The sequence below is a fragment of the Macaca mulatta genome, chromosome 3 (assembly GCF_049350105.2).
Source record: "Macaca mulatta isolate MMU2019108-1 chromosome 3, T2T-MMU8v2.0, whole genome shotgun sequence".
NCBI classification, from domain to species: domain Eukaryota; kingdom Metazoa; phylum Chordata; class Mammalia; order Primates; family Cercopithecidae; genus Macaca; species Macaca mulatta.
Genome location: NC_133408.1, coordinates 142,168,098 through 142,194,470, shown reverse-complemented (window position 1 = coordinate 142,194,470; position 26,373 = coordinate 142,168,098). Strand labels below are relative to the sequence as shown.

At 40.3% G+C, this 26,373-nt stretch overlaps 2 protein-coding genes and 1 pseudogene across 9 annotated transcripts in view; 1 reads left to right on the top strand and 2 right to left on the bottom strand.

Moving 5' to 3' along the window:
• Positions 1–8,508, top strand: part of CCDC146 (coiled-coil domain containing 146) — a 251,767-nt gene extending 243,259 nt beyond the window's left edge. For all 3 annotated transcript variants that reach the window (XM_077997122.1, XM_077997119.1, XM_015134198.3), the window contains one exon: positions 8,341–8,508. In XM_077997122.1, the coding sequence (XP_077853248.1) occupies positions 8,341–8,436 (96 nt within the window). In that variant the 3' untranslated portion in view covers positions 8,437–8,508. The remainder of the gene's footprint in view (positions 1–8,340) is intronic.
• The window catches only part of GSAP (gamma-secretase activating protein), a 105,091-nt gene that overhangs the window by 32,670 nt on the left and 46,048 nt on the right, over positions 1–26,373 (bottom strand). For 5 of the 6 annotated variants that reach the window (XM_001083448.5, XM_077997125.1, XM_077997126.1 and 2 more), the window contains 7 exons: positions 17,019–17,096; positions 15,288–15,365; positions 9,506–9,598; positions 9,162–9,379; positions 7,211–7,280; positions 6,585–6,667; positions 3,498–3,551 (listed from right to left, as the gene is read on the bottom strand). In XM_001083448.5, coding sequence (XP_001083448.1) covers positions 3,498–3,551; positions 6,585–6,667; positions 7,211–7,280; positions 9,162–9,379; positions 9,506–9,598; positions 15,288–15,365; positions 17,019–17,096 — 674 coding nt within the window. The remainder of the gene's footprint in view (positions 1–3,497; positions 3,552–6,584; positions 6,668–7,210; positions 7,281–9,161; positions 9,380–9,505; positions 9,599–15,287; positions 15,366–17,018; positions 17,097–26,373) is intronic. The other variant, XM_028846141.2, reaches the window with a different exon arrangement.
• Positions 18,516–19,509, bottom strand: LOC144339902 (small ribosomal subunit protein uS5 pseudogene; annotated as a pseudogene).

The window sequence follows — 26,373 nt, the reverse complement described above, 5'->3', positions numbered from 1 at the left end:
TTCCTTCTTCTGGCTCAGTAGCTCCCCAGCTGAGCACCTTTTGACCCCTGCCCGAAAGAGAACAACCCCCTTTGACTGTAATTTTCCACTACCCACCCAAATCCTATAAAATGGCCCCACCCCTATCTCCCTTTGCTGACTCTCTTTTCAGACTCAGCCCACCTGCACCCAGGTGATTAAAAAGCTTTATTGTTCACACAAAGCCCGTTTGGTGGTCTCTTCACACGGACCCGTGTGACATCCCTTTCACTGAATATCAATTTATCATAAGAATCAAATGCTATAAAAATCGTCATAGCCTTTCACCCAATATTACTTCTGGGCTCTTAACCTTAGGGGAATAGATCAAAAGAAAAACTGTATGTATAAAAATATTCACTTTGGGAGGCCAAGGTGGGCAGATCACCTGAGGTCAGGAGTTCAAGACCAGCCTGACCAACATGGTGAAACCCCACCTCTACTAAAAATACAAAAATTATCTGGGCATGGTGGTGCACGCCTGTAATCTCAGCTACTCAGGAGACTGAGTAGAACAAAACAGAAGAACAATTGAGTTAAGGCACTGCAACCCAGCAGGGCATGGTGGCTCATACCTGTAATACCAACACTTTGGGAGGCCGAGTTGGGAGGATGGCTTTAGCCTAGGAGTTCGAAACTAGCTTGGACAACATAGTAATTCCCTGTCTCTACAAAAAAAAAAAAAGTTTTAATTAACCAGACATGATGACATGCACATGTAGTTCTAGCTACTCAGGAGGCTGAAGGAGGAGGACTGCTTGAGCCCAGGAGTTCAAGGTTGCAGTGAGCTATGACTGTGTCACTGCACTCTAGCCTGGGTAACAGAGTGAGACCCTACCTCAAAATAAAATATGACATACTTATTGTGGTGTTTTGTATGTATTAATTTTCATCCACCCACCCCTGGTTCATAATGCCCATAGCCTTTGTTACAGCCTACTGTTATAATATTGGGTGTTTTAGGCTTCGGAACCAGGACTAGTCTCAGGAAACTCTCTCTCCTGCTTTCCTTTCACCTGCCCTAAGGCAGGACTCTCCCCCCACCACCACTCCCCACCACCACCCCTGCCCCACCCCCCTACCTTTCTGATTGTGGATCTTAAGACCCTCCCCTAAGAGGGCCCCACCTTATACCCTGGAGGAAAGGAATGCTTCCATAAAAATCCCAGAGGACTGGGTTGGGGAAGTTTCCCCATAGCTGAACAGGTGGAGGTTCCTGGAGGGTGGTGAGTCCAACGAGGGCCTGGAAGCTCCACGCCCCTTCCTCCAGACCTTACTCTATGCATCTCTTCATCTGTATCCTTTGCAATATCCTTTATAATAGGCCACTAAACATGTTTCCCTGAGTTCTGTGAGCCACCCCAGCTAATTAACCAAACCTAAAGAGGTTTCGTGGGAACCCCAACTTGAAGACAGTTGGTCAGAAGTTCCAGAGGCCTGGACTTGCACCTGGTATCTGAGGGTATGGAAGGTAGTCTTGGGGACTATGCCCCCCAACCTGTGGGATCTGACACTGTCTCTGGGTAGGTAGCGTCAGAACTGAATTAGAGGACACCCAGCTGCTGTCTGCTGCTTGGTGCGTGAGGAAAGAATTCCCACACATTTGGTAACAGAAGTGTTTTTCTGTGTTGATTATTGTTGCAGTGCGAGAGAGAGAAAACACAGTTTGGACAGAGTTTTTCCTCACACACTTATTAATTTAAAATAATAAAAATAAAAAGACACTGCCATCCAGTGGAATCCCATACAGTCATTAGAAATTATAATAAGTTTACATAGCAACATGAAAAAATGTTTACAATAACATAATTTCTAAAATTTATCTAATATCTCTAGATCACAATTACTACTGGGTAAAATATGCATACCTATAACAAAAGCCAAGAGGAAATGGGGGAGAAGAGACAGTTGGTACATTAGGCACTATAGAATTGTGGATGATATTTCTTTCAAAATTTTTCTTCACTGGTTTGTTGTCCATTAAAAAAATTATGGTCTGGCATGGTGGTTCACACCTATAATCCTAGCACTCTGAGAGGCTAAGGCAGGAGGATGACTTGAGGCCAGTAGATTGAGATCAGCCTGGCAACATAGCAAGATCCCATCTCTACCAAAAAAATAAGAAAAAATAAGAAACTGGATGGGTGTGGTGACTCATGACTATAGTCCAACTACTCAGGAGGCTGAGATGGAAGGATTGCTTGAGCCCAGGAATTAGAGATTTTAGTGAGCTATGATCATGCCACTGCACTCCAGCCTGGGCAACAAAAGGAGACCCCATCTCTAAAAATAAAATAAAAACACATTATGGATTTGGTAAGACTAGTGGAAAGGGCAGAAACAATAAACAATAAATAAAATGAAAGGGTGGAATCTTTTAAAACACCTTTTAAACTATTAACAAAACCTTTCTTTTCTCTTCATCTTCACGTGTTAGTAGGACTTCACAGCAGTCCCATGCTTTTGCCTGGAAACACAGATCATCAGTCTATTTTTAAGGGATTCTTCTTAAGACCAAAACCTAGAACCACTAACCTGGGCCCCGATCTGCGCTCTCTCGCCCGCAGTGAATCACTGTGACCTCAAATGCCACAGCCTTCCCCCAGCTGCCCAGGCCTAGCTTGCCCTTCACAGATACAAAAGAATCAAATGGAAATAAAAGGCATCAGCACCCGGAGCTCCCTGCTGCCAGAAGTTGAGATTTCCCAGTCTACATCAAGCTATGATTAACAGGAGGCAATGCCAAATGCCAAAAACAACAAAGGAGCTTCAAGGAAACTGCACTAAAATACTCCCCCTAGTTTTAACGACATACATATTATTTTCTACTCACTGCACCCCATTCTCATATGGTACTCCGAAACTATTCTGAAGCCACCAGGTTGCAGAAAGACACTAACAGCTACAGCTTAATGTTCAGAGGTTGATGGAGACCACGTAGTGGGCCAATACAGATCACTCTTGAGAAACAAAAAAGCTGTTTTTAGAACCAGAAGGAAATTAGATAATCCTAGCCCACATTACTTAATGGTTTTAAGACTGGAAATTCTGTGTGTGTGTGTGTGTGTGTGTGTGTGTGTGTGTGTGTGTGTGCGCGCGCGCGCACGCACTCATTTTGAGGGAGTAATAGTTGTGCAAATAAAGTAAAAGCAGCTACCAGCCTCTCTAAAGATCATCTACCAGACCTCCCTAGTACAGCCTGGCCTGAGGCACAGTTTTGGAAGGTTTAAGTTGAGCACCGTAATTCTCTTCTATCTTCAGGAAACTTCCTTCTTCAAAGAGCATTCCTGAGAATTGCCATACTATCATACTCAGTGATCACTCACCCATGTAGGAAGGATTCTCCAGAAAACCCACCCTAGTGCCTCGCCCTCCCCGCCCCAGCCAATTTGCAATCCCTTTTGGAACCACCATAATACTCAGGCAGCAGAGCTTTAATCATGTGTCTGTACTTTCGTTTCTTGCTCTAAGGGACCTACCTTCATAAAAGGCAATGCAATGTCTTCTGTCACAAGAGTTATTCCAGGAATTTCCTATAGTGGGGAAAAAAACACACACACCACTGCTCAGTGTATGAGGTACCACTAGCTCAAGCTTTCAGGGAGTGTTTTCTGCACAGAAAGAAGCTAAGGGCAGCTTCCAGTTTCTAACCTCTACTTTAAATAAACCTTGGAGCACATAAATAACAGTGAATATAGCCTAGCCTATCTCTTGCCTCCAGAAGGAACGTATTCTTTAAAGTCACAATTGTAATAGTTGACAGGGTCTCTAAACGAAAGGAAAAGACAATTACAAAGAAATAGAGAGCAAATAGGGTATTTTTATACATTTCTATTAAAGAACAAATGAGGCAAATTATGTTTGCACCAAATGTAATGATAAAGAGGAAATGTTTCATTATCAATACTCCTTCCTCTCTTCTTTCACTTAAATGTATTATAGTTGGCCCCTACCTCACTAGAAGGAACCAAGACTAACGGAATTCTTGCATGACTTGGCTGGATAATTGTTCTGTACCTCACTGTCCTCTGTAATTTCAGAGGTAAGAGCTCCCCATAAAAAAGTTTTTGCAGCAGCCAGGTGCAGTGGCTCGCACCTGTAATCCCAGAACTTTGGGAGGCCAAGGCTGGCAGATCACTTTAGATCAGGAGTTGGAGACCAGCCTGGCCAACATGGTGAAACCCCGTCTCTACTAAAAAACAAAAAAATTAGCCAGGCATGGTGGCGGGTGCCTGTATTTCCAGCAACTCAGGAGGCTGAGGCAGGAGAATCACTTGAGCCTGGGAGGTGGAGGTTGCAATGAGCTGAGATTGTGCCATTGCACTCCAGCCTGGATGACAGAGCAAGACTCCATCTCTAAAGAAAAAAAAAAGTTTGTGCAGCGCTATCATCATGGCAAATCTGAAAAGTGAACAATTCATTTCAAGAAGGGCAAATGATAGCATTCTGCTAACTAGTGAGCGTTAAAACAGAAATTTAATGAAATGATAAACTTTCAAGATTGCCCTTTATTCACTATTACTTTGAAAAGTGTATCTGTATGTTAATTATGTAAGTAGCCTCTCATCTGGTCAAATCAGCTTCCATTTCCTTAAAAAAAGTAGGTAAGTATATAAGAAAATATTTTACGAGATGTAATGTAGAAATAAAAGTTGATATTTGTCTAGAATTTAAATGATCGAGATTTTACTGATACAGAATATCCCTGTAAAAAAAGGTATCACAGTGACAGAGAAATACATTTTCAGAACATGCAAACAACTAAGTTCTTCATTGTGACAGTTGAAAGCTGTGATAAGAATCTATTGTGAGCTTCATTTATCACTACAGAGGATACCTCAAAAAAAAACATTAAAATTTCATTATGGTTTTAGGTTATAAATGGCATTTTAAAAGAGGTATAGTTGTTTGCAAAACATAATTCAGGATTATCTATTTGTAAGGGCATCATATTTTCTATTATCTTAAAAAATCCAAGTCAGTTGTCTCCTACAAAAGTGTGAAGTCCATGTTTTCTCCTGTGGCAGCTTTTTATTAAGGTTGTAGCATTAAGAACATTTGCAGATTAGAGAAAAATAAATGATTTACATCATAGCTAATGATAAGCATAGACTCATAGATTTTTCAAGATTAGAAGAGATCTTTAAGGTAACCTAGTCCAATCACAAGAAGTTTAAAGCAACATGGCAAACTCCAAGATTAGTTCAGTACAGGGAGGTTATAACCACAGGTTTCTTTATATCGCTCTTCTTGTGGGACTTACTGATGTCACCCTGTGCGTGTCCACAATAGCTGCTCCGCCCTACACAATCTTGAGAAGTGCAAAAGAGAAGCGTTACCCTCAAGGTGATATTCTCACACCACATCCAGTTAACATGTGGCTCAGTCTTTTAACACAACCCTGGGAACCAGTGGTCCCAACTGCCTCCTGGACACTTTGAACACAGGACATAACAGTGGGGGGTTGGTAAGGGAGGGAGCGGAGATGTGCATTTCCTGACTCCAGGGTGGTGTAACCTGCAGACTTCCTGTCGTATGACCACAGGGTCTGCATGTCTATTCACATGTGTTCCGAAAGAAAAAAGTGGGCACCTAGAGCGGGAACAAGCTCAGGCCTTTCCCTTAAATTCTAAGGTGAGGCATAAAAATCTAATAACTATGACAGTAAAAGACAAAGAAAAGGCCTTTAGGAAAGTACTGCCACTGTGCATACCAAAACTTTGGAAAGTAATCAAACACACTTGATACATCTTTTTTAAGGACTATACTTAGACAGGGTCTAAACATAAAGTGTCACCATTTATCCTAGTACATCTTTTCCTATGACTGTGTTAAATTTGACTTATTTTTCTAAATACCTTTTTGATATAAACTTCTGCCTCAAAAGCAAACATGTAGTTCTAATATCTAAATAAGAAACAAGAGGCAGAACTTTTTCAGGCACAGCCTATGCATGGTTTTCACTTGCTGGGCCAGCAAAGCTCTGTCTACTGTACCATATTCAAGAGAAAATGAGCAGTGTTTTAGCTCAACACATCCTAATTTAAAAGGAGGGAGTCTGAACCGACAGGGAGAAAAAGTCAATTGGGGTGAGTGTGCCTAAGATTGCTGACTTTTACTGATCCTGAAGCTCTAGAGTTATTACAGATTTTTTAATGGGGCAGGAAAAAGAGGTCATGAAGGTCCTTATCTACCAAGTATAATAGCAGCAATGCACCCATTCCTCACTTACATAAACCTAGTACATATCGTAATCCACTCTAGTCACTTAGAAAATAAAAATACCATGATAGAGGTTTAGTTCTGCCTGGTAACAGGAAGAATAATAAATACCCTGTTTACCTGCTCCTTCGGTTTTACTGTTTTTATACAAATACTTTTGGCCAATAGCAGGGATTGGCTATTACTTTTCTGCCAAAAAAAGAAAAAAAAAAACAACTCGGTTCTTTATCAGTCAAAACAGTAGTGAAATCACGACCCTGATGACTATAAGAGGGGTGTCCAACAACTGACCCACAACTGGGAGTTGATTTTATTTGCACACAGCATACACAGTGTTAACTTACTGTATTCCAAGTGAGCACTGAGGAATGTGGCAATAGTTTGTCCATGTTACTTGTCTCTGAATATACACTCCAATATGAAGAAGCTGAGTAGATTTTTTTTAAATGGGGGAAAAAAGATGTGGTTTAATAAGATGATGACAGCATTGTAATTCAACCAAAACAAGCAAACCAACAAAGTTTTCATTGTCTTATCCCTCATCCTCAAAATGGTAACCATTATGATTTTATCTACTGACTAAAATTTTCAGGTTCTGCTTTTTACAATGAGAACAATAACTTAGTACTATATCTACCCAAATGACATTATGTCACTTCATACGAAACCAGCCAACAAAAAACTGGGCTAAGAAAGTTACATCTTACTGGAAAAAAAAATCACTAATAAGGTTATAGAATCAAGATCCTATCTTGTATCTCATCAATCTCTGTACAGCCATAGCTTCTTAGAAAACCACAAGAGAATGAAATTTAATTAGCTGCTGACTCCGATAGAGTTTTTTTCTTTTTTTTTAATGTGCTCCTAAGCAGCATTTGGACAGGTTGAGGCATTCATTATCAACTTACTGCTTTCCCTCAAGCAAAAAGGTCAAGTATTCAACTTAAGGTGCAATATCAGCAACACTTACCAATTATAAATTCCTGAATGAGGTCAAATGAATGGCAGGCAGAGACATTCTCAGAAATCCATTGAATAATCTTTAAAAAGTCAGACAAAACTCTGTTGGTATTTAAATCTGCTCTCTGCCTCCACTACCAAAGAAGTACAAATATACATGAAGCTTTTGCATTCTATACCTATTTTAGAATTGCCTAAGAATATACTCACTTCTACACTATCTTCAAGATACATAATGCAATTCTGGGTAGGTAAAACAGCATATTATAAGTGAGATCCTTTTCATACATCTTTTAAATAAATCTCCTTGGCTGGGAACCAAATAAACGTTCTTCAACCTAACGTTTGCGCAAGAATAGGTTATGTTATAGCAAAGCACCAGTGGAAAGAGCTGTGGGATCCAGGAAAAAAAGCAAAACAAAACCACTAGGCTTGGAGGCAGCAGAGCTGGGTGTGAATTCCAGCTGGGTCCTCAGTGTGAATACGGACATACCAGTTAACCTTTGTGAGCATCACTGTACTGTCTTCCGAGGAGGGATAATTCTTGCTCTACCATCAACTCTCTCATCTCCATAATCATCCTCACCTGCTGGAGGAATGTTTGCCATCTCAGCACTGACAGATAATATAAGACACACCTAGCTATGGTGCACACTTGCACTTCTGCTCCTACCAGTAAGCTGTTTTATTCAAAACCTGTTTATGCTATTGTACTTATTTTCAAAATTAGGTAATACAATATTACTACAGACAAGTAAAATGTGGATGCAGAGAGTGTCATTGGGGCAGTAAAAGTTGAATGTTTTGGAAAGAGTCAAAGGCATGTCTCTAAAACACTAGAAAACTAGGTTCAGGGGAAACAACTAAAAAGATTGGGTTAAAAAATGCCTGGTATACACAGATTGCTTTGTAAGGGTCTTTAAATCACTATATCCTTAGACATAAAAATTTTTAAAAAGTAACAAGAAGTTAGAGGTAACTCATTACTAGTGCTTTTATGCAAGAAAAATGATGTTGCACTTCAATTAGCAGATGCACGAAGAAAGGCTTGAGTCAAAGCATAGGTGAATAATGTACATTTTAATGTTTTAGGTTAAAATAAAATGTCTAATGTCTCTCTTTTTTTTTTTTTTTTTGTAGTTAACCAGCCACTCATTGATCTTAACTACATCTGATAAGGAGATTTCTCTGACTTCACAGGATAGCTGTAAAATAACACAGAAAGTGTGTGGATAAACTTAATAAACTCTAATGTGAAATACAAATGTAAGCTATTTTTATTATAAATGTAATAAATAATCTGCCACAGATTTTAGTCCTTTTGATAATTATAGATCAAATACAGACCAAGAAAAAAAGTAGATATTTAAGAAGCGCATTATTTATGGAGCTCTTCATTGAAATGTTACTGACACAGCTAAACATTTATTCCCAATATGGAAAAGGGAGTACCCAAAAGAACAGAAACACCCTGAGTCTGAGACCTGGTAGGGATCCATAAAAAAGCAACACAAAAGACGATGATGTCAGCAGAAAGGCCATACACCTCAATTAATTGTAACTAAATAAAAATAACTCCTGACCATTTTCTTTCTTTTTTTTTTTTTGAGACAGAGTTTCGTTCTTGTCGCCCAGGCTGGAGTGCAATGGCGCGATCTCGGCTCACTGCAACCTCCACCTCCCAGGTTCAAGCAATTCTCCTGCCTCAGCCTCCCAAGTAGCTGGGATTACAGGCATGCACCACCATGCCTGGCTAATTTTGTATTTTTAGTAGAGAGAGGGTTTCTCCATGTTGAGGCTGGTCTCGAACTCCTGACCTCAGGTGATCCGCCCGCCTCAGCCTCCCAAAGTGCTGGGATTACAGGCATGAGACACTGCGCCCGGTGACCATTTTCAACCACAAAATAAATAGGTTCAGTGTCGTCTATCTGTACATTTTAAAACATGAGCTATCTTCTCACCTGGCCTTCCAGGAACCGCGTGCCTTGACCGCAGTAGAGCGCACAGTGCAACGCGGCCATCTTCTCACAGTCTAAGCGGGTGTTCTGCAGAAGCTGTAATAAAGATGACTGGCTGAGCAGTGCTCTATAGAGCTTTCCAGAACAACAATCCAGTACCAGGGACCCTGACAATGACTGTAAAGGGCAATGAGGTAGCATATCAATCATTTCATTATTTCCTGGCCAAAAAAAAAAAAAAAAGTAGATCAGCAAACAAAAGAACCTCCTTTCACCCAAACATAAATTATTAAAGTCAAAACAAACTCAAATAGGCCATCTCTACAAGAGAAAAACTATAACCGTACCTGTCAGAAAAAGACTGTGGCAGATCAGGTCTGGATGTTGAACATTAAGTAGGTGGAAGAAATGACCAGGTAAGTAAACAGCCACATAATAGTCTATAGAAGAGAAAGATTTACATCATCTACATGTGGTAAGAGCTGCACAGGTACAGAACGTCACATTATCCCTGCCTTTCTCTGAATATTTCAAAAGGCAAAAGTTTTACCAATTTAATAAGCTATCTAATGACAGTCCTTTTTTTTTTTTTTTTTTTTTTTTTTTTTTTTTTTTTTTTTTTTGAGGCAGAGTCTCGCTGTGTCGCCCAGGCTGGAGTGCAGTGACCGGATCTCGGCTCATTGCAAGTTCCGCCTCCTGGGTTTATGCCATTCTCCTGCCTCAGCCTCCCAAGTAGCTGGGACTATTTTTGTATTTTTTTTTTAGAGACGGGGTTTCACCGTGTTAGCCAGGATGGTCTTGATCTCCTGACCTCGTGATCCACCCGTCTCAGCCTCCCAAAGTGCTGGGATTACAGGCTTGAGCCACCGCGCCCGGCCTTTTTATTTTTTATTTTTTTTGAGACAGAGTCTCACTCTGTCACCCAGGCTGGAGTTGCGGTGGCGTGATGTCGGCCCACTGCAGCCTCAAACTCCTGGGCTCAAGTGATCCTCCCCACCTCAGCCTCCCAAGTAGCTGGGACTACAGGCCTGTGCCCCCAACACCCCACTAATATTTTCTATTTTTATAGAGATGGAGTCTCACCATATTGCCCAGGCTGGTCTTGATCCTGGGCTCAAGCAACCCTCCTGCTTCAGCCTCCCAGAGTGCTGGGATTACAGGCATGAGCTACCACGACCAGCCACATTTCTCTTACTAGGTAAACCTCATTTATTTCTATCTTCGGCTAATTTTCTTCAGATATTTAGCCATGGTTATCTTAATTTATACCTGCAGTTTTGTTTCTAAGTGATTTGTGGCTTTATGTGAATCTAAATGACCTCAGAGCAAATTAGAATAAAAAATATCAAGCAACATGAATTATTCCTTAATCTGGTAGGCTGGAAATAGCTTATATTGGGAATTTTCTTCATAATTTCTGCCAGTTTGGGGAAGCTCTAAAATTTTGTTGCCCATGTTCGTCCACTGATCATCATCATCAGCAGCAGCAGCAGGAGCATTTTGTTTAGAAAACCTTTAAATCAATATTCATCAGAACAATCTCTGCAGACACACTGACACTTTGTGAAGTACTAATTTATTTCCTCGCATATCAAGCTGACTAGAATTCACACCTTCGATCCCTGCACTAGATATTTTTGTACCAAGAACATTTGTACTCAGATGGAGACAAGGTATAAAAAAACAGGTTTCTGGAGAATGGAAGGGTGGAAGTAGCCCTTGCCAATACTTTTTCTAGGATCTTAAAAAACAGAAATTCACACAGTAGTAATTTTATATAGATGGAACATTTAGATTATAAGTGAGCCAGCTAGACTCCTTTTCCTGAGAAGTGAAGGAACACATGCTAATCATTTGCATAGAAGGCGTTCTGTGGAAAGGAAAGAGGATACAGAACTCAAACCAGTTGACTTAGAAGTGTCCTTTCAGTCAACGTGGATTAAATGATGCTAAAGCGCCTAGCACGAATGGTGGCAATCATCTTATTATGGCAACACTTTACCAGCAAAAACACAAACAAGAATATAGTGGGACATAATGAAAAGGTATCGGCATCAAATGACCTAGTTACCTCCCAGCTGTACCACTTAACTAGTTAATTAGGATGGCACTATATCCGTGGGGAGGTGGCATTTGAAAATATATGACCCTGATTTGGGTTGCCACATCACTGAGGCAGGGAGAGGGAGATTCCTATTTGGCATTTGGTGAGTGGGCTCCAGTGATGGATGTTCAGTCCCTCAATGATCAGGGAATTATTGTCTCACCAAAAGGGTCAGTAGTATCTGTGGTAGGCTGAATGATGGCTCCTGAAGATATGCACGTGCTAATCCCCAGAACCTGTGAATAGGGTAAAAGAGACCTTGCAGATGTGACTAGGATCTCGAGATGGGGAGACTATCCTGGAATATCCAGGTAGACACAGGTAGGCACAAAAATCCTTATGAGATGGAGATTTGACTAGAGAAGAGAAGACGACCATACGATGAGGAAAGTAGTTGGAATGAAGGGGCCACAAGCCAAGAAATACTAGCCTCTAGTCAGGGGTGTCCAAACTTTTGACTTCCCTGGGCCACACTGGGGAGAAGAACTGCCTTGGGTCACACATAAAATACACTGACAACTGATAAGCTAAAAAAATTTAAAAATTAAAATCTCAAAAACAATGTTTTAAGAAAGTTTACAGATCTGTGTTGGGCCACATTCAAGCCATACTGGGTTATGTGCAGCCCATGGACCAAGGGTTGGACAAGCTTGCACTAGAGGCTGGAGGGAAGACGCAAGGAACAAATTCTTCCCTGGAGCCTCCAGAAGGCACCAGTCCTGCCCACACTTTGGTTTAGCCCCTTCAAGACTCATTTCAAACTTCCAACTTTACAGAACTTTAAGAGAACGTCTGTGGTGTCTGAAACTCTCAAGCCTGTAATCCCAGCACTTTGGGAGGCTGAGACGGGCGGATCACGAGGTCAGGAGATCGAGACCATCCTGGCTAACACGGTGAAACCCCGTCTCTACTAAAAATACAAAAAAAATAAGCCGGGCGAGGTGGCAGGCGCCTGTAGTCCCAGCTGCTCAGGAGGCTGAGGCAGGAGAATTGCGCGAACCCAGGAGGTGGAGCTTGCAGTGAGCGGAGATCCGGCCACTGCACTCCAGCCTGGGCGACAGAGCGAGACTCCGTCTCAAAAAAAATAAAATAAAATAAAAAATAAAAAATAAAAAATAAAAAATTTGTTACAGCAACAATAAACGAATACAGGATATGCTAACTAGCCCGATTTGATCATTCCACAATGTATACAGGTATCAAAACACCACATTGTACTCCATAAATATATACAATTACTATTTGTCAGTTAAAAACAAAATAAGGTAGGGTATTATTTTTATTGGCTGGGCACGGTGGCTCATGCCTGTAATCCCAGCACTTTGGGAGGCTGAGGCAGGTGGATTACTTGAGGTCAGGAGTTCAAGACCAGCCTGGATAGCCTGGCAAAACCCCATCTCTAGGAAAAATACAAAAAATTAGCTGGGCATGGCGGCATGTGCCTGTAATCCCAGCTACTCAGGAGGCTGAGGAGGGAGGATAGTTTGAGCCCAGAAGCCAGAGGTTGAAGTGAGCCAAGATCATACCACTGTACTCCAGCCTGGGAAACACAGCAAGATCCTGTCTCAAACAAACAAACAAAAAGTTTGCTAGGAAGATTTGATGAAAGAACTCTGTATCAATTTATTATATTTTATTTGCTGACTTTTCTAATAAAGATCTTATATGGAGAAGAAAATGTACCACACATAAGCAGAAGCTATATGTACACTCATACGCCACATGTAAAATGGACACTTTAATTCTTATAATTTCAAGAAAATAATTTAATCACCTATATTTAGTTAAAACTTTAATGTTTGAAAACATTTAGACTAAAGTTTTACATTTTTAAAAATATATCAAAAATGCTATAAGATAAAAATCAAATTCTATGAATAAATATGTTTAAATTAAGTACTCTAGGATTGTAACACTGACAACACTAATTATCTTTTCTAGTTTGGGCAGTTATGTTGCATACCATGTGGGTGACTGATGGGATCATTTCACTTCATTTTCTCTCAGTTTATTCTGGATTGCATTAGAGAAAAATACTAAAACAACACCTCTAAACAAAATACTTGATAAAGTTTTAGTTGAAATAAAATGCTAAGAAAACAAAATAACAAAATGTTTAAAGAAACTATTAATAGGCCAAGCGCACTGGCTCACACCTGTAATCCCAGCACTTTGGGAGGCCAAGGCTGGTGGATCACGAGGTCAGGAGTTCAAGACCAGCCTGTCTCTACTAAAAATACAAAATAATTAGCCAGGCATGGTGGCGCACACCTGTAATCCCAGCTACTTGGGAAGCTGAGGCAGAGAATTGCTTGAACCCGGGAGGCAGAGGTTGCAGTGAGCCGAAATCGCGCCACTGCACCCCACCCTGGGCGACAGAACAAGACTCCATCTCAAAAAAAAAAAAAACTAAGAATAATCTAGGGTCCCTGATAAAAGACACTGAAGTAAGCCTGAGCACAGAGCTCACTCCTTCTGAGCCTCAGTTTCGTTATCTGTAAAATGGGGATAATATCACCAATCAGAATTGCTGTAGGGAACAAGATAACAACTAAAATACTTAACATATAGTACTCATTAAATAAATAGTAGCTCCTTACTTATAAATATATCTTTCTTATATAGAAGTGTTTGGGGTTCATGGAAAATTTCAAAAAGTTATTCTTTAATATTTTCATCAATATTAGCCCATTTTAATAGGGTGACAGTCCAGGGAAATTGCATGTAGTTAGTAGCCAAAAATATATTACTCAAAAAAAACAATATTGTTGTCATAAAAATTACCTGTAGAGCAGTTTTAAACTGGGCTATGATTTTGTGCCTATAAAACGTGCTTAAGAAGGAAAGACAACATGTGAAAAATAGCCTATTTTTACAAGCTTGTATTTCTGGCCTCTCCACATGCTGAAGACCACAGATTAAATCTTGCCTGCCCTTTGCAAGTCATTCCCAGGGGTGAAAAAAGGAAGGATACCTTTGCCCTCCCAAAGTGCTGTTTTCTTAGTGGAAAGTTTCCCACATCACTCTTGAGATGGGATGCTGATAAAGCATTGCTGATAAGAATCAAGTCCCAGACCCAGGAAACCTTCTATAATATTTATCTCTCTCATCACAGAAAGCAGTAGAACCAGGCTTCCCTAAGGCAATTTCCCACAAATTCAGACATCATGTTTAAAATTTGCCCATACTGGCCCACTCAGCGTAAGTATCCAACCTCATCAATAGTAGCATTCAAAATAAAAATCACTTTGCTCAGTTTCCTCACATTGCACTCTCCCAAACATGCGTCATGACAGTAGATGGACTGTGGAATAGGGATGGAAAAAGATATCAAAGAATTACATGCTCTAAACCTGAAGCTCCTTTTTTAAAGGAAATGTTCCATATGCCATGTTCCATATGCAAGCAAGTAAAGCATTACTTAGTCTTGTGCTAAACTTTGTGCCCCACATCCCAACTGGCATGGAAAAGCAGCTTTCAGGCGGGAGGTACAACAAACCCTTTCTTTATTTTCTTCATTATACTCAGGTTCCCTTCACCATATTTACTCAGTGAAAACAACTCAAGCTGATCCATAAATCATTAATGGGACTTGGAAGCTTTTCAAGATTAGCAACAGGAAATAGACAATTTCCCAGGGGCCCCTGTCCTCTCTATAATCAAGGGATAATATGATGCATTATTTCTCATGGGCTATTTGGGAATATCTCATACAAGTCATCATTTTTATGCTAACAAATGGCTTTTTAGGCTGCTACCAAAAAACATAAGAAAGCTCACAGCCTAGGTTCTCTAAAAAGGGAAGATACATCCCCCAACCCTTTCAAGCCAAAGGCTAAGGAGTTGAGAGGGAGGGGTGTGTTCCAGAGAAAATCTTCTCTTGTCAGACTTCAAGTGGGTCATTGACTGTCATCACAATCCAAGTCTCAAAGACGCATGAGAAATGGGATAGTATAGAAGGCCGAGGTATATCATGCCCAGGAAGAAGTGTTCAGAGCAGGGGGTGTGATCTCTCCATCACTCACCAAGGTTGAGAAAAGTAATGCCCTTTGTCACGTGTGAGCCAACATTCTCAAGAGAAGTAGTGAAGGTCTTGCTGTGTCCTGCAAAGAGAGAACAAGAAGCCAGAGAATGTTAAACAAAGAACTGGAACTCCACCCAAGGCAGTGACTATGTAACACACTAAATTTTCAGTGACCTGAAACTGGTAAGTGGGCATCTTCAGACTTCTAGATTTCATGGTTCTCCTCATTCTCCAAAACCCAGCACTGAAGGCGGATAATCTGAGGGCAGTCACACTCCAGTAGTTGTTCTAGGCTTATTATAATCTTAGACCATGACAGGTGGATTGTTCAGGGAGGGGAGGATCTGAAGGAATTTACTTAAAGATCCAAGAGATAGAGATGACCACATGGCTCATTGGCCCTCATTCCTCAAGGCTCACTGCCACACACATGCAGTCATTAAGACCCTCTGAGACTTCTCCAAATCACTTACAAATCCCACTTTTAGGTAGGAAGGGAATTAGTCGAGCTAACAACCTCAGTATATTGGCCTTTCCTCTCTACTTTCTAACTCTTAATCTTCAGAAAAGTTTTATTTACTGGCTTTGATCAATAGATTAACGATTAGAAAAATGCATGAAAATTTTCCACAAAAATCTCAAACTTATACGACTTAAGTATGAATAGTATATATGTCTAGTTCTGAAGTTACTTTAGTTTTTCCATTAAGTTCTTAAACTTTTTTACCCTGATCTCTAACCTAAGGAGGTAATATTAGGTCCATCTATAGAATAAGCAGCTCTGGTGTGGCTTGGCATAATTTTTTTAAATATTGGAAAAATTTTCATCTTTAAAAAACTTTAAATACACCCATACTATATACTGCACAAATACTCATTTTAAGGAACTAAACAAGCAAAACAATTACTCCTTAGTTCAAACTAAAAACTATTACAGGGCACACTGTGATCAACTACAGAACCAGGAGAAAACAGGCATTTGACTGCTGCTCCCTAGACTGTTTATCAATATCTTGGGCCATAGATGTGTGCAATGGAATAAATGTATCTTAGATCTAAAACCTGTTGAGGTCTGAGATCATGGATGCTTTTAACTAAAACCCTATGTAACTCTGTAAGTTAAATCTATAGATACTTTCCAATTAGCAATAACTAAAAAGCAAATAAACACACTTTGGGTAAATACCTCCCTCAGGATTGGTCCACAAGCTTAGAAAAATATATAGGCCAGGATAAAAATATACAATATATAAAAATAACTAGCTAACTTGATATTCACCATTGGCAACTTTCTTCAGGAAATATATATCCTGTAAGTATACAGATATAGAATGAACTAATAAAAATTGATTCAATGGTAATCTCAGCCGGGCATGGTAGCTCACACCTATAATTCCCACACTTTGGGAAGCTGAGGCGGGTGGATCGCTTGAGCTCAGAAGTTCAAGACTACCCTGGGCAACATGGTGAAACCCCATCTCTAAAAAAATACACAAATTAGCTAGGCATGATGGAACACGCCTGTAGTCCCAGCTACTTGGTGGGCTGAGGAGGAAGGATCACCTGAGACCATGAGGTTGAAGCTGCAGTGAGCAGTATTCATGCCACCACATGTGACAAAGGGAGACCCTGTCTCCAAAAAATTACTAATAACACTGTTAAGAGCTATCTAATTTGCTACTATTTGGAAAAAGTTATCATGTAAAAGTAACAAAGAAGACATGAAAAGTACCTTTATGAATGTAAAACACTGAATATGTGATTTGTTCCCAAGAGGCACACTTCGGGCTGTAACATACACACAAACTTCCTAGAAGAAAGTATAGTAGAGTTTAATCTATGTCATAAATAAAGTTTCCTAAACCACTTAAACTTACTTCTATTCCTTTAGATGTCCTGCCTCATCTTACCTCACAGATTATTCCCAAGTCCTAGAAGTGGTCTATTAACAAGTTGCTAAGAAATTTCAAAGCAGTAATTTTTTAGCGCACACTATAAGCAATGTATTGTGGCAGGCTATTGAAGGATAGGAAAATGAACACAGATATACTCCTGCATATGAAATCATGGGGTTCTAGACAGTTTCCAAAGCCTCATGAGATTCTCCTAATATGCATGCATTGTCCTTCCTTATCTAGTTTGTCACCTTCTAATTATTACTAACAGCTATGAACACCAGTTTATCAAAAACTGTGTTCATTTCACAGAAAGTTTCCAGTCTCTCGTTTATCTTGATTGAAAGGAAAAGTGTGATCTATCTTATGGGTCAGTAAAAACAAATGTGGCATATGAGTCCATATCCATCCATAATTGAGTCACTGAAGGCATTGGCCCAAGGCCAAAGGAGAGCTCTTAGTATAGAACGGCCTTTCCAGGTAAGTCTTGACCCCCTTCACTTACCCCATCACTCCAGAACACCCTCAGCTTTCCCCACCTCTCTCAATGTGTGAAACTGTACATTATCTCTAGCAGCTGCTGCTGTATGGACTAATGTCCATCAGTGACCGACATACAAATGAGGACAATATGCTTAAACACATATGTCTATTCTAATGTGTTTATTTGATTAACTGAAATAGGAGATTGACAGGTAGAAAGTAACTCGAAAAGGAGTCAGGAAACCTGAGTTCTAGCCCCAGAGCTAATGTTAACTAGCTGTGTGAACTCAATCGCTACTCTACTTCAGTGGATTTCAGTATTTCCTCTACTTTACTCCATTAGTTTCTTTATCAAAGAATCATGGTAGAAAAAAAGTCAATTTCCTCTAAGAGGGCTATTTAAGGACGTTTATAAGCATTCTGTTATAATATTTGTCAATTGTGACTTTTTAATGACATTTAACACTGCACAGTATTGTCAGTAGTACATTTTATTGCAATGATCTTAAACACAAAATAGCAAAAAATAATTACTTCATCAGATAACATGGTAACAATTCTATTAGATGTAAAATGACCGTTACCTTACTGAGCACACAATAACAACTTTTCTTTACAATTACAGCCAACTCACTGAGAATAAAAGTAATCTATCACTAAAGTATAAACAAAATAATAATTATGAGAGTTACAAAAGTCTCATATACCACTTGGACTGCTTTCATACAGTAAACATTATCAGCAAAAAACTACTGGTTTATCCATTGTTTTATATACTATAATCACAAGGAACATGAAATTGCTTTTAAAAAGACAGACTATAGACTCTCTAGTAATAAATAAAAATTAAAACAAGGCACCATAATTTTCCTTTAGAAGTAGTTTTTTTGTTGTTGTTGTTTTTTAGTAACAGGCTTAATTCACTTTATTTTTCTTGTATAAAAACCGTATGTTGTAGCCACAGCTGGAGCCTGGGTCCGCTGCGCAGAGACTCTGGTGTGGGTCTTGACAAGGTGGTCAGTGAATTCCTGATAGGGAGACTTGGTAAACACAGTCTCCTTCCAGAGGTCAGGGGTCAGGTAGCTGTAGGTCTTAGAGATGGCATCAAAGGTGGCCTTGGCGAAGTTGCCCAGGGTGGCAGTGCAGCCCGGGCTGAGGTGTAGCAGTCATCGATACCAGCCGTCATGAGCAGCTTCTTGGGCACAGGCGCTGAGACGATGCCAGTGCCCCTGGGTGCAGGGATGAGGCGCACCAGCACAGAGCCCAGCGGCCTGTCACCTTGCAAGGGACGGTGTGGGGCTTGCTGATCTTGTTCCCCCAGTAGCCTCTGCGCACCGGGACAATGGAGAGTTTGGCCAGGATGATGGCCCCACGGATGGCAGTGGCCACCTCCTTGGAGCACTTAACACCCAGGCCGACGTGGCCATTGTAGTCCCCCATAGCAACAAACGCCTTGAACCTGGTGTGCTGGCCAGCACAGGTCTGCTTCTGCACCGGCATAATCTTCAAAACCTCGTCTTTGAGAGAGGGCCCCAAGAAAAAGTCAATGATCTCAGATTCCTTAATGGGCAGGGAGAAGAGGTAGATCTCCTCCAGGGACTTGATCTTCATGTCCTTGACCAAGCGGCCCAGCTTGGTGACGAGCATCCACTCCTTATCCTTGGCCTTGCCTCCGCGAGCTCTGCGGCCTCGGCCCCGGCCCCGTCCACGGCCGCGACCCCGCCCCGGATGCCACTGCCGAAACCTCCGCAGAAGCCACCGCGGTTCCCCACCCCAGGGCCACCAGGGCCTCCGGGCCCCGCCCCCCCGCTGCACCGGCGTCATCCGCCATTTGGTGTTCTCTCGGAGAAGCAGAAGTAGTTTTTTAAATGATAATGAATACTGTCAAGGGAGTATGTGCTTCTTACACAATTCTCAAATAGTAGTGAATGAGTGAACTAATACAATATCTCAGAAAAATTGTTTCACAGAGGATTAAATATATTCATACCTTGCATTCACCTAGTAGTTCTTTTAGGATTCTATCCTGGGAAATGAACATGACAACATAGATCATAACCTCCACTCTAAGAAATTATCTGCACTCCATCCTTTAGAGAATGAAAGTTGTTTTTTCTCATTTGGAAAAAAAAGTGAGATGTAGAATAAATGTACCTAATTATATATTCTAAGAACCATATCCAGAACTTACAAGCAAATATTTCCAAATTGTTAGGCCATGCTTACTTGCCCCACCCAATCCCAAAGGGAAAAACAGACACAGCAAGGTGAAATGGTATGTACTCAGGCTCTGTGAAGCTATCCAACAGAACTTTCTTTGACAATGGAAACGTTATATACCCGTATAGTCCAATATGGTGGCAACTAGCCACATGTAGTCATTGAACACTCAAAATGTGGATAGTACAACTGATGCACTATTTATTTGAGACGAAGTCTCACTCTGTTGCCCGGGCTAGAGTGCAGTGACACAAACATGGCTCACTGCAGCACTGACCTCCCGGGCTCAAGCAATCCTCCCACCTCAGCCTTCCAAATAGCTGGGACTACAGGCGTGTGTCACCATGCCTGGCTAATTTTTTTTTAAGAGATGGAGTCTAGGTTGTCCAGGGTGGTCTTGAACTCCCAGGCTCATGTGATCTTCCTACGTTGGCCTCCCAAAGAGCTGGGATTTCAGGATTTTTTTTTAAATTCTATTTTAGATTCAGGGGTACATGTGAAGGTTTGTTATATAGATAAACTCCTATCATAGGGGTTTATTTTTACAGATAATTTCATCACCCAGCTATTAAGCCTGGCACTCAATAGTTATTTTTTCTGCTCCACTCCCTCCTCCCACCCTCCACCTTCAAGAAGACACCAGTGTCTGTTGTTCCCGTGTTCATGAGTTCTCATCATTTAGCTCCTACCTGTAAGTAAGAACATGAGGTATTTCATTTTACCGTTCCTGCATTAGTTTGCTAAGGATAACAGCCTCCATCCATCTCTATCCACGTTCCCACAAAAGACATGATCTCATTCTTTTTTATAGCTGCACAGTAATTCATGGTATATATGCACCACATATTCTTTATCCAATCTGTCATTGATGGGCATTTAGGTTGATTCCATGTCTTTGCCATTGTGAAAAACACTGCAGTTAACATTTGCATACATATGTCTTTATGGTAGAATGATTTTTATTCCTCTAGGCATATACCCAGTAGTCAGATTGCTGGGTCCAATGGTAGTTCTGCTGTTAACCTTTGAGGAATCGCCATACTGCTTTCCACAATGGCAGAACTAATTCACACTCTCATCAACAGTGTATAAGTCTTCCCTTTTCTCTGAAACCTTGCCAGCATCTGTTTTTTGTTTATTTGTTTTACTTTTTAATAGCCATTCCGACTGGTATGAGATGGTATCTCATTGTAATATGTATTTGCATTTCTCTAATCCTCAGTAATATTTTTTCATATGCTTGCTGGCCACCTGTCTTCTTCTGTAAAGTATCTGTTCATGTCCTTTGCCCACGTTTTAATGGAGTTGTTTTTGTCTTATAAATTTAAGTACCTTGTAGATGCTGGATACTAGGCCTTTGTCAGATGCATAGTTTGCAAATATTTTCTCCCAATTCTGTAGGTCGTTTGGTTTACTCCATCAGTTTCTTTTGCTGTGCAGAAGCTCTTAAGTTTAATTAGATCCCATTTGTCAATTTTTGTTTCTTCTGTGATTGCTTTTGATGTCTTTGTTATGAAATATTTGCCCATTCCTATGTCTAGGATGGTATTGCGTAGGTTTTCTTTCAGGATTTTTATGAACTTGGGGTTTTACATTTAAGTCTTTAATCGATCTTGATTTGATATTTGTATATGTTGTAAGGAAGGGTTCCAGTTTCAATTTTCTATATATGGCTAGCCAGTTATCCCACCACCATTTATTGAGTAGGGAGTCTTTTCCCCATTGCTTTTGTCAGCTTTGTGGAAGATCAGGTAGTCATAGGTGTGCAGCCTTATTTCTGGTTTTGCTATTCTGTTCTATTGGTCTATATGCCTGTTTTGGTACCAGTACCAAACTGTTTTGGTTACTGTAGCCCTGTAGTATAGTTTACAGTTGGGTAATGTGATACCTCCAGCTTTGTTCTTTTTGCTTAAGTGTGCCTTGGCTATTCAGGCTTTTTTGGTTCCATATGAATCTTAAGATAGTTTTTTCTAGTTCTGTGAAGAATGTTGTTGGTAGTTTGATAGGAATAGCATTGAATCTGTACATTGCTTTGGGCAGTATGGCCATTTTAATGATATTGATTCTTCCTATCCATGAGCATGTTTTTCCATTTGTAACTTCTGATTTCTTTGAGCAGTATTTTGTAATTCTCATTGTAGACCGCTTTAAATTCCCCTCGCCGGTTAGCTGTATTCCTAGGTATTTTATTCTTTCTGTGGCAATTGTGAATGGGATTGCCTTTCTGATTTGGCTCTTGACTTCACTTTTGTTGGTGTAAAGAAATGCTACAGATTTCTGTACATTGATTTTGTATCCTGAAAGTTTGTTGATGTTGTTCATCAGTTGAAGGAGCTTTTGGGCTGAGACTATGGGGTTTTCTGTAGCATCATGCCATCTGCAAACAGGGATAGCCTGACTTCCTCTCTTCCTATTTAGGATGCTCACTTGCCTGATTGCTCTGGCTAGGACTCCCAATACTATGTTGGATAGGAGTGGTGAGAGGGGGCATCCTTGTCTTGTGCCAGTTTTCAAGGGAAATGCTACCAGTTTTGGCCCATTCAGTATGATGCTGGCTATGGGTTTGTCGTAGATGGCTATTATTTTGAGGTTTTCCTTCAATACCTAGTTTACTGAGAGTTTTTAACATGAAGGGGTATTGTGTTTTATCAAAAGCCTTTTCTGCATCTATTGAGATAAACATGTGGTTTTTGTCTTTAATTCTGTTTATGTGATGAATCACATTTATTGAATTGTATATGTTGAACCAACCTTGCCTCCCAGGGATGAAATCTACTTGATTGTGGTAGATTAACTTTTTGACATGTTATTGGATTCAGTTTCCATGTATTTTGTTGATTTTTGCATCAGCACTCATCAAGGATATTGGCCTGAAGTTTTCTTTTGTTCTTATGTCTCTGACAGGTTTTTGGTATCAGGATGATGCTGGCCTCATAGAATGAACTGGGGAAGAGTCCATCTTCCTCAATTTTTTGAAAGGGTTTCAGTAGGAATGGTACCAGCTTTTCTTTGTACATCTGGTAGAATTCAGTTGTGAATCCATCAGGTCCTGAGCTTTTTTCGGTTGGTAGGCTATGTATTACTGATTCAATTTGGGAGCTTACTATTGGTCTGTTCAGGGAATCAATTTCTTCCTGGTTCAGACTTGGGAGGCTGTATGTGTCCAGGAATTTATCTGTCTCTTCTAGGTTTTCTAGTTTGTGTGTATAGAGGTATTCTTAGTAGTTTCTGATTATTTTTATTTCTGAGGGGTCAGTGGTAACATCCTATTCGTCATTTCTAATTGTGTTTATTCGGATCTTCTCTCATCTTCTTAGTCTAGCATGGGTTCCTGGAGTTGTACATTTACTCACCACTTCCCTGAGTGGCAGAGGTTCCCCTGGCCCTGTGTCACTCCTAGGTGGGCTGTCATCCTGCCTTGCTTTTCGCCATTCTCCATGGGTCAAGCTGTTTCCTTGATTAGTCCCAATGTGAACATCTGGATGATTCAGTTGAAGGTCCTGCATTTACTCCCCCCTTTTGTTCTTCCTTGTGACAGTGGCTCACATTAGCTGCTTCTAGTCAGTCCAGGATTTTTTTCTTTAATTTTAATTAATGTAAATTTAAATAGCCGTATGTGGCTAGTGGCTGCCATACTGGACAACACAGCTCTAGAGCACTGGTTCTTAACCCTGACAGCACATTAAACTTACTCGGGATCACAGATGCCCAGGTTCCACCTCAGAAGAATTAAGTCAGAATCTCTGGGGGTGTGAGACTCAGGTATTTGTATTTTTTAAAGCTCACTAAATGATTCTAACGCGAACCCAGGTTGAGAACCACTTTTGAAATCAGCAGATTTGGATGTGAATCCTGCTTTTGGTTTACTAAGTCTATTGCCTCAGGCAAGTTAATTAAATTATCTAAGCCTCAGTTTCCTCATCTGTAAATAAAGAAAATATAGAACTTATTTCATAGGGTTCTTGTGAGATAATTAAATAAGATATTGTGTATAAAGAGATTGTTATTGTTAGATTGTTAGTTGCAAAGAAGTTATATCTGGCTATAAAGGTTAGCTGGTATTATTATTCCATAACAGTCTTGCTGCTATTTACAAGCTGGAGGAAGTCACAGTTTGAAAAAAATAAAGCATGCTCTTAAGGGTGTATCCAAAGATTTTTAATGAAATTCATCAATGATGAAGATAACATCTCAACGTTGGCTAGCCTTGGGGAAATCATTTGGACAATGAAAACTATCATGGACAAAGTTTTCCAAGGGAAATTATCTCATTGGAGCAATTATTAAAAGGCTCTATAAAATGCTAAAACATAGGCCTAATATGGGAACTTGTGAAGAGCAACTCTTGCAGTTATATGAATAGGAAGGAGAATTTACACACTTCCCTACTCACTACCCTCCCAATACGTGGTGCACGAGAAAGAATTATAGCCACTGACTTAGAACACACAAGAGCACTACAGCTTCAGAGCTGACTATTAGACAGGGAAATAGTAAGATATGCTTTCAATGCTTAGAAAGTCTGATTTATCCTTTTTATTCGAAAAATCTATATAAACTCATGTTAAATAATACACAAGTGGCCTGACAGCAGCAGTGGCAGCAGCACTTTTGCCCACCACCAATCTCATGGGCACGCCCATCACCCAGATCGTAACCTCTAGGTTCCTTGGAAGACAGCCGTCTTTATTTCTTAGTGCTGGGAAATTCAGGACAAATGTTTTCAAGAATATAAAAAGTAATGCTGAAAGGACAAAATAGCTTCTGATGACCAAAATGTGACAGCAAAATGTCAAATATTATTATATCATCATCATTAATGTAAATAGTTGAAGTAAGTTTGTATAAGGGCCTAAGTTTATCAGCATTCCTCTCCTGAACCACAGTTTCTGGCCTCCATGGCACTGGAGAATTCAGCTTTCTACTATAGAGGGAGTCACATATAGCTTAGACTCTTTGCTTCCTTCTCCAATACTATTTTGCTGGAATAGATTTTGTTTAACAACAAAGGTTTAAAAAAAAAAACCAAAAAAACAAAAAAAAACCACTTTTGAAGAGTAATATGGGAAACACATGAACAATTTATTAGTCAAAAAACAAAAGGTTGCTTCTCTGGCTTGTTTCATCTTAAATCTGGAAGCATCTCATTTGAAACAGGCTTTTTTTTAAAATTTTTTCAAAGCTGATTGTGAAGAGTGAAGTTTGTTTTCTACCCTTCCACACACTGCTGAGAAGGGGAAAAAACAGACTCTTCCACATTTTATGTCAGATAAACCTAACATTTTATTAAATACGTCATAATTAGCCCCATTTATAACTTACAGCTGGTAATGGTCATGAGAAATGCCTGTGGAAATATAAAAAGGAATAAAAAGCCACACAGGAGTAAAGCCTAAAATGATCGTTCATAACCAACAGATTTAAAGTAAAGTACCAGGGGCCGGGCGTGGTGGCTCACGCCTGTAATCCCAGCACTTTGGGAGGCTGCGGTGGGCGGATCATCTGAGGTCAGGAGTTCGAGACCAGCGTGGCCAACATGGCGAAACCCTGTCTCCACTAAAAAAATATAAAAAATTAGCCCGTCATGGTGGTGTGTGCCTGTAATCCCAGCTACTCAGAAGGCTGAGGCAAGAGAATCACTTGAACCCAGGAGGCGGAGGTTGCAGTAAGCTGAGATTGCTCCATTGCACTCCAGCCTGGGCAACAGAGCAGAACAAGACTCCGCCTCATTCATAAATAAATAAAGCAAAGTACCAGGGAAGAACCCACCCTGATCCCTCCATGTGAGCTCTGGATCCCATTCCACCTTCTAAGCAAATTCATTGTACCAGTTATTCCTCTCTGCTATGTATTGTCCTGTTTCCTCTCCACTCAATATATGCTGTAAGCATTCAAACATCCTAGAGTCTCTACTGTCTTAAAATATTCCCTAAATCCTATTTCCCTGTCCAGCTGCTGCCTCTCTTATGTCTACACATACTGCTATGACTTTTTTCAATTCTCATATGCCACTTAACCCAGCATAGTCAAGATTTCACCTCAATTCCACAACACAAACAGCTCACAGTAATCTTCATGCTACTAGACACAGTGGACTCCACCTCTCACTACCTATTCAGTCATTTCTTTGTGAAACTACCCTGTGCCTTCAGCTACTACAATACCACACTTGTTTTGGTTTTTGCTTTCTCTCTCTCCATTCTTTTTTCCTTTTCCTTTGGATGTTCCACCTAACCTTTATATATTTATGTTCCCAGATCTTATTCATAAGTGTCTTCCCTCCTGACCAAATACTCCCCCCATGGCTTCAAATGCCAGCTATATTCTAACAGTTTCCACATTTATTCATTGCCAGTCCTGACCCCTCTTCTAAGCTCCAGATCTTTTAGTCAACATGTCCAAAACAAAACTCACAATCTTCCTAAGCTCCATCAAAACCCCTATACCTCAGTAAACTACACTACTGTTCACTCATTTACCGATGCCAGA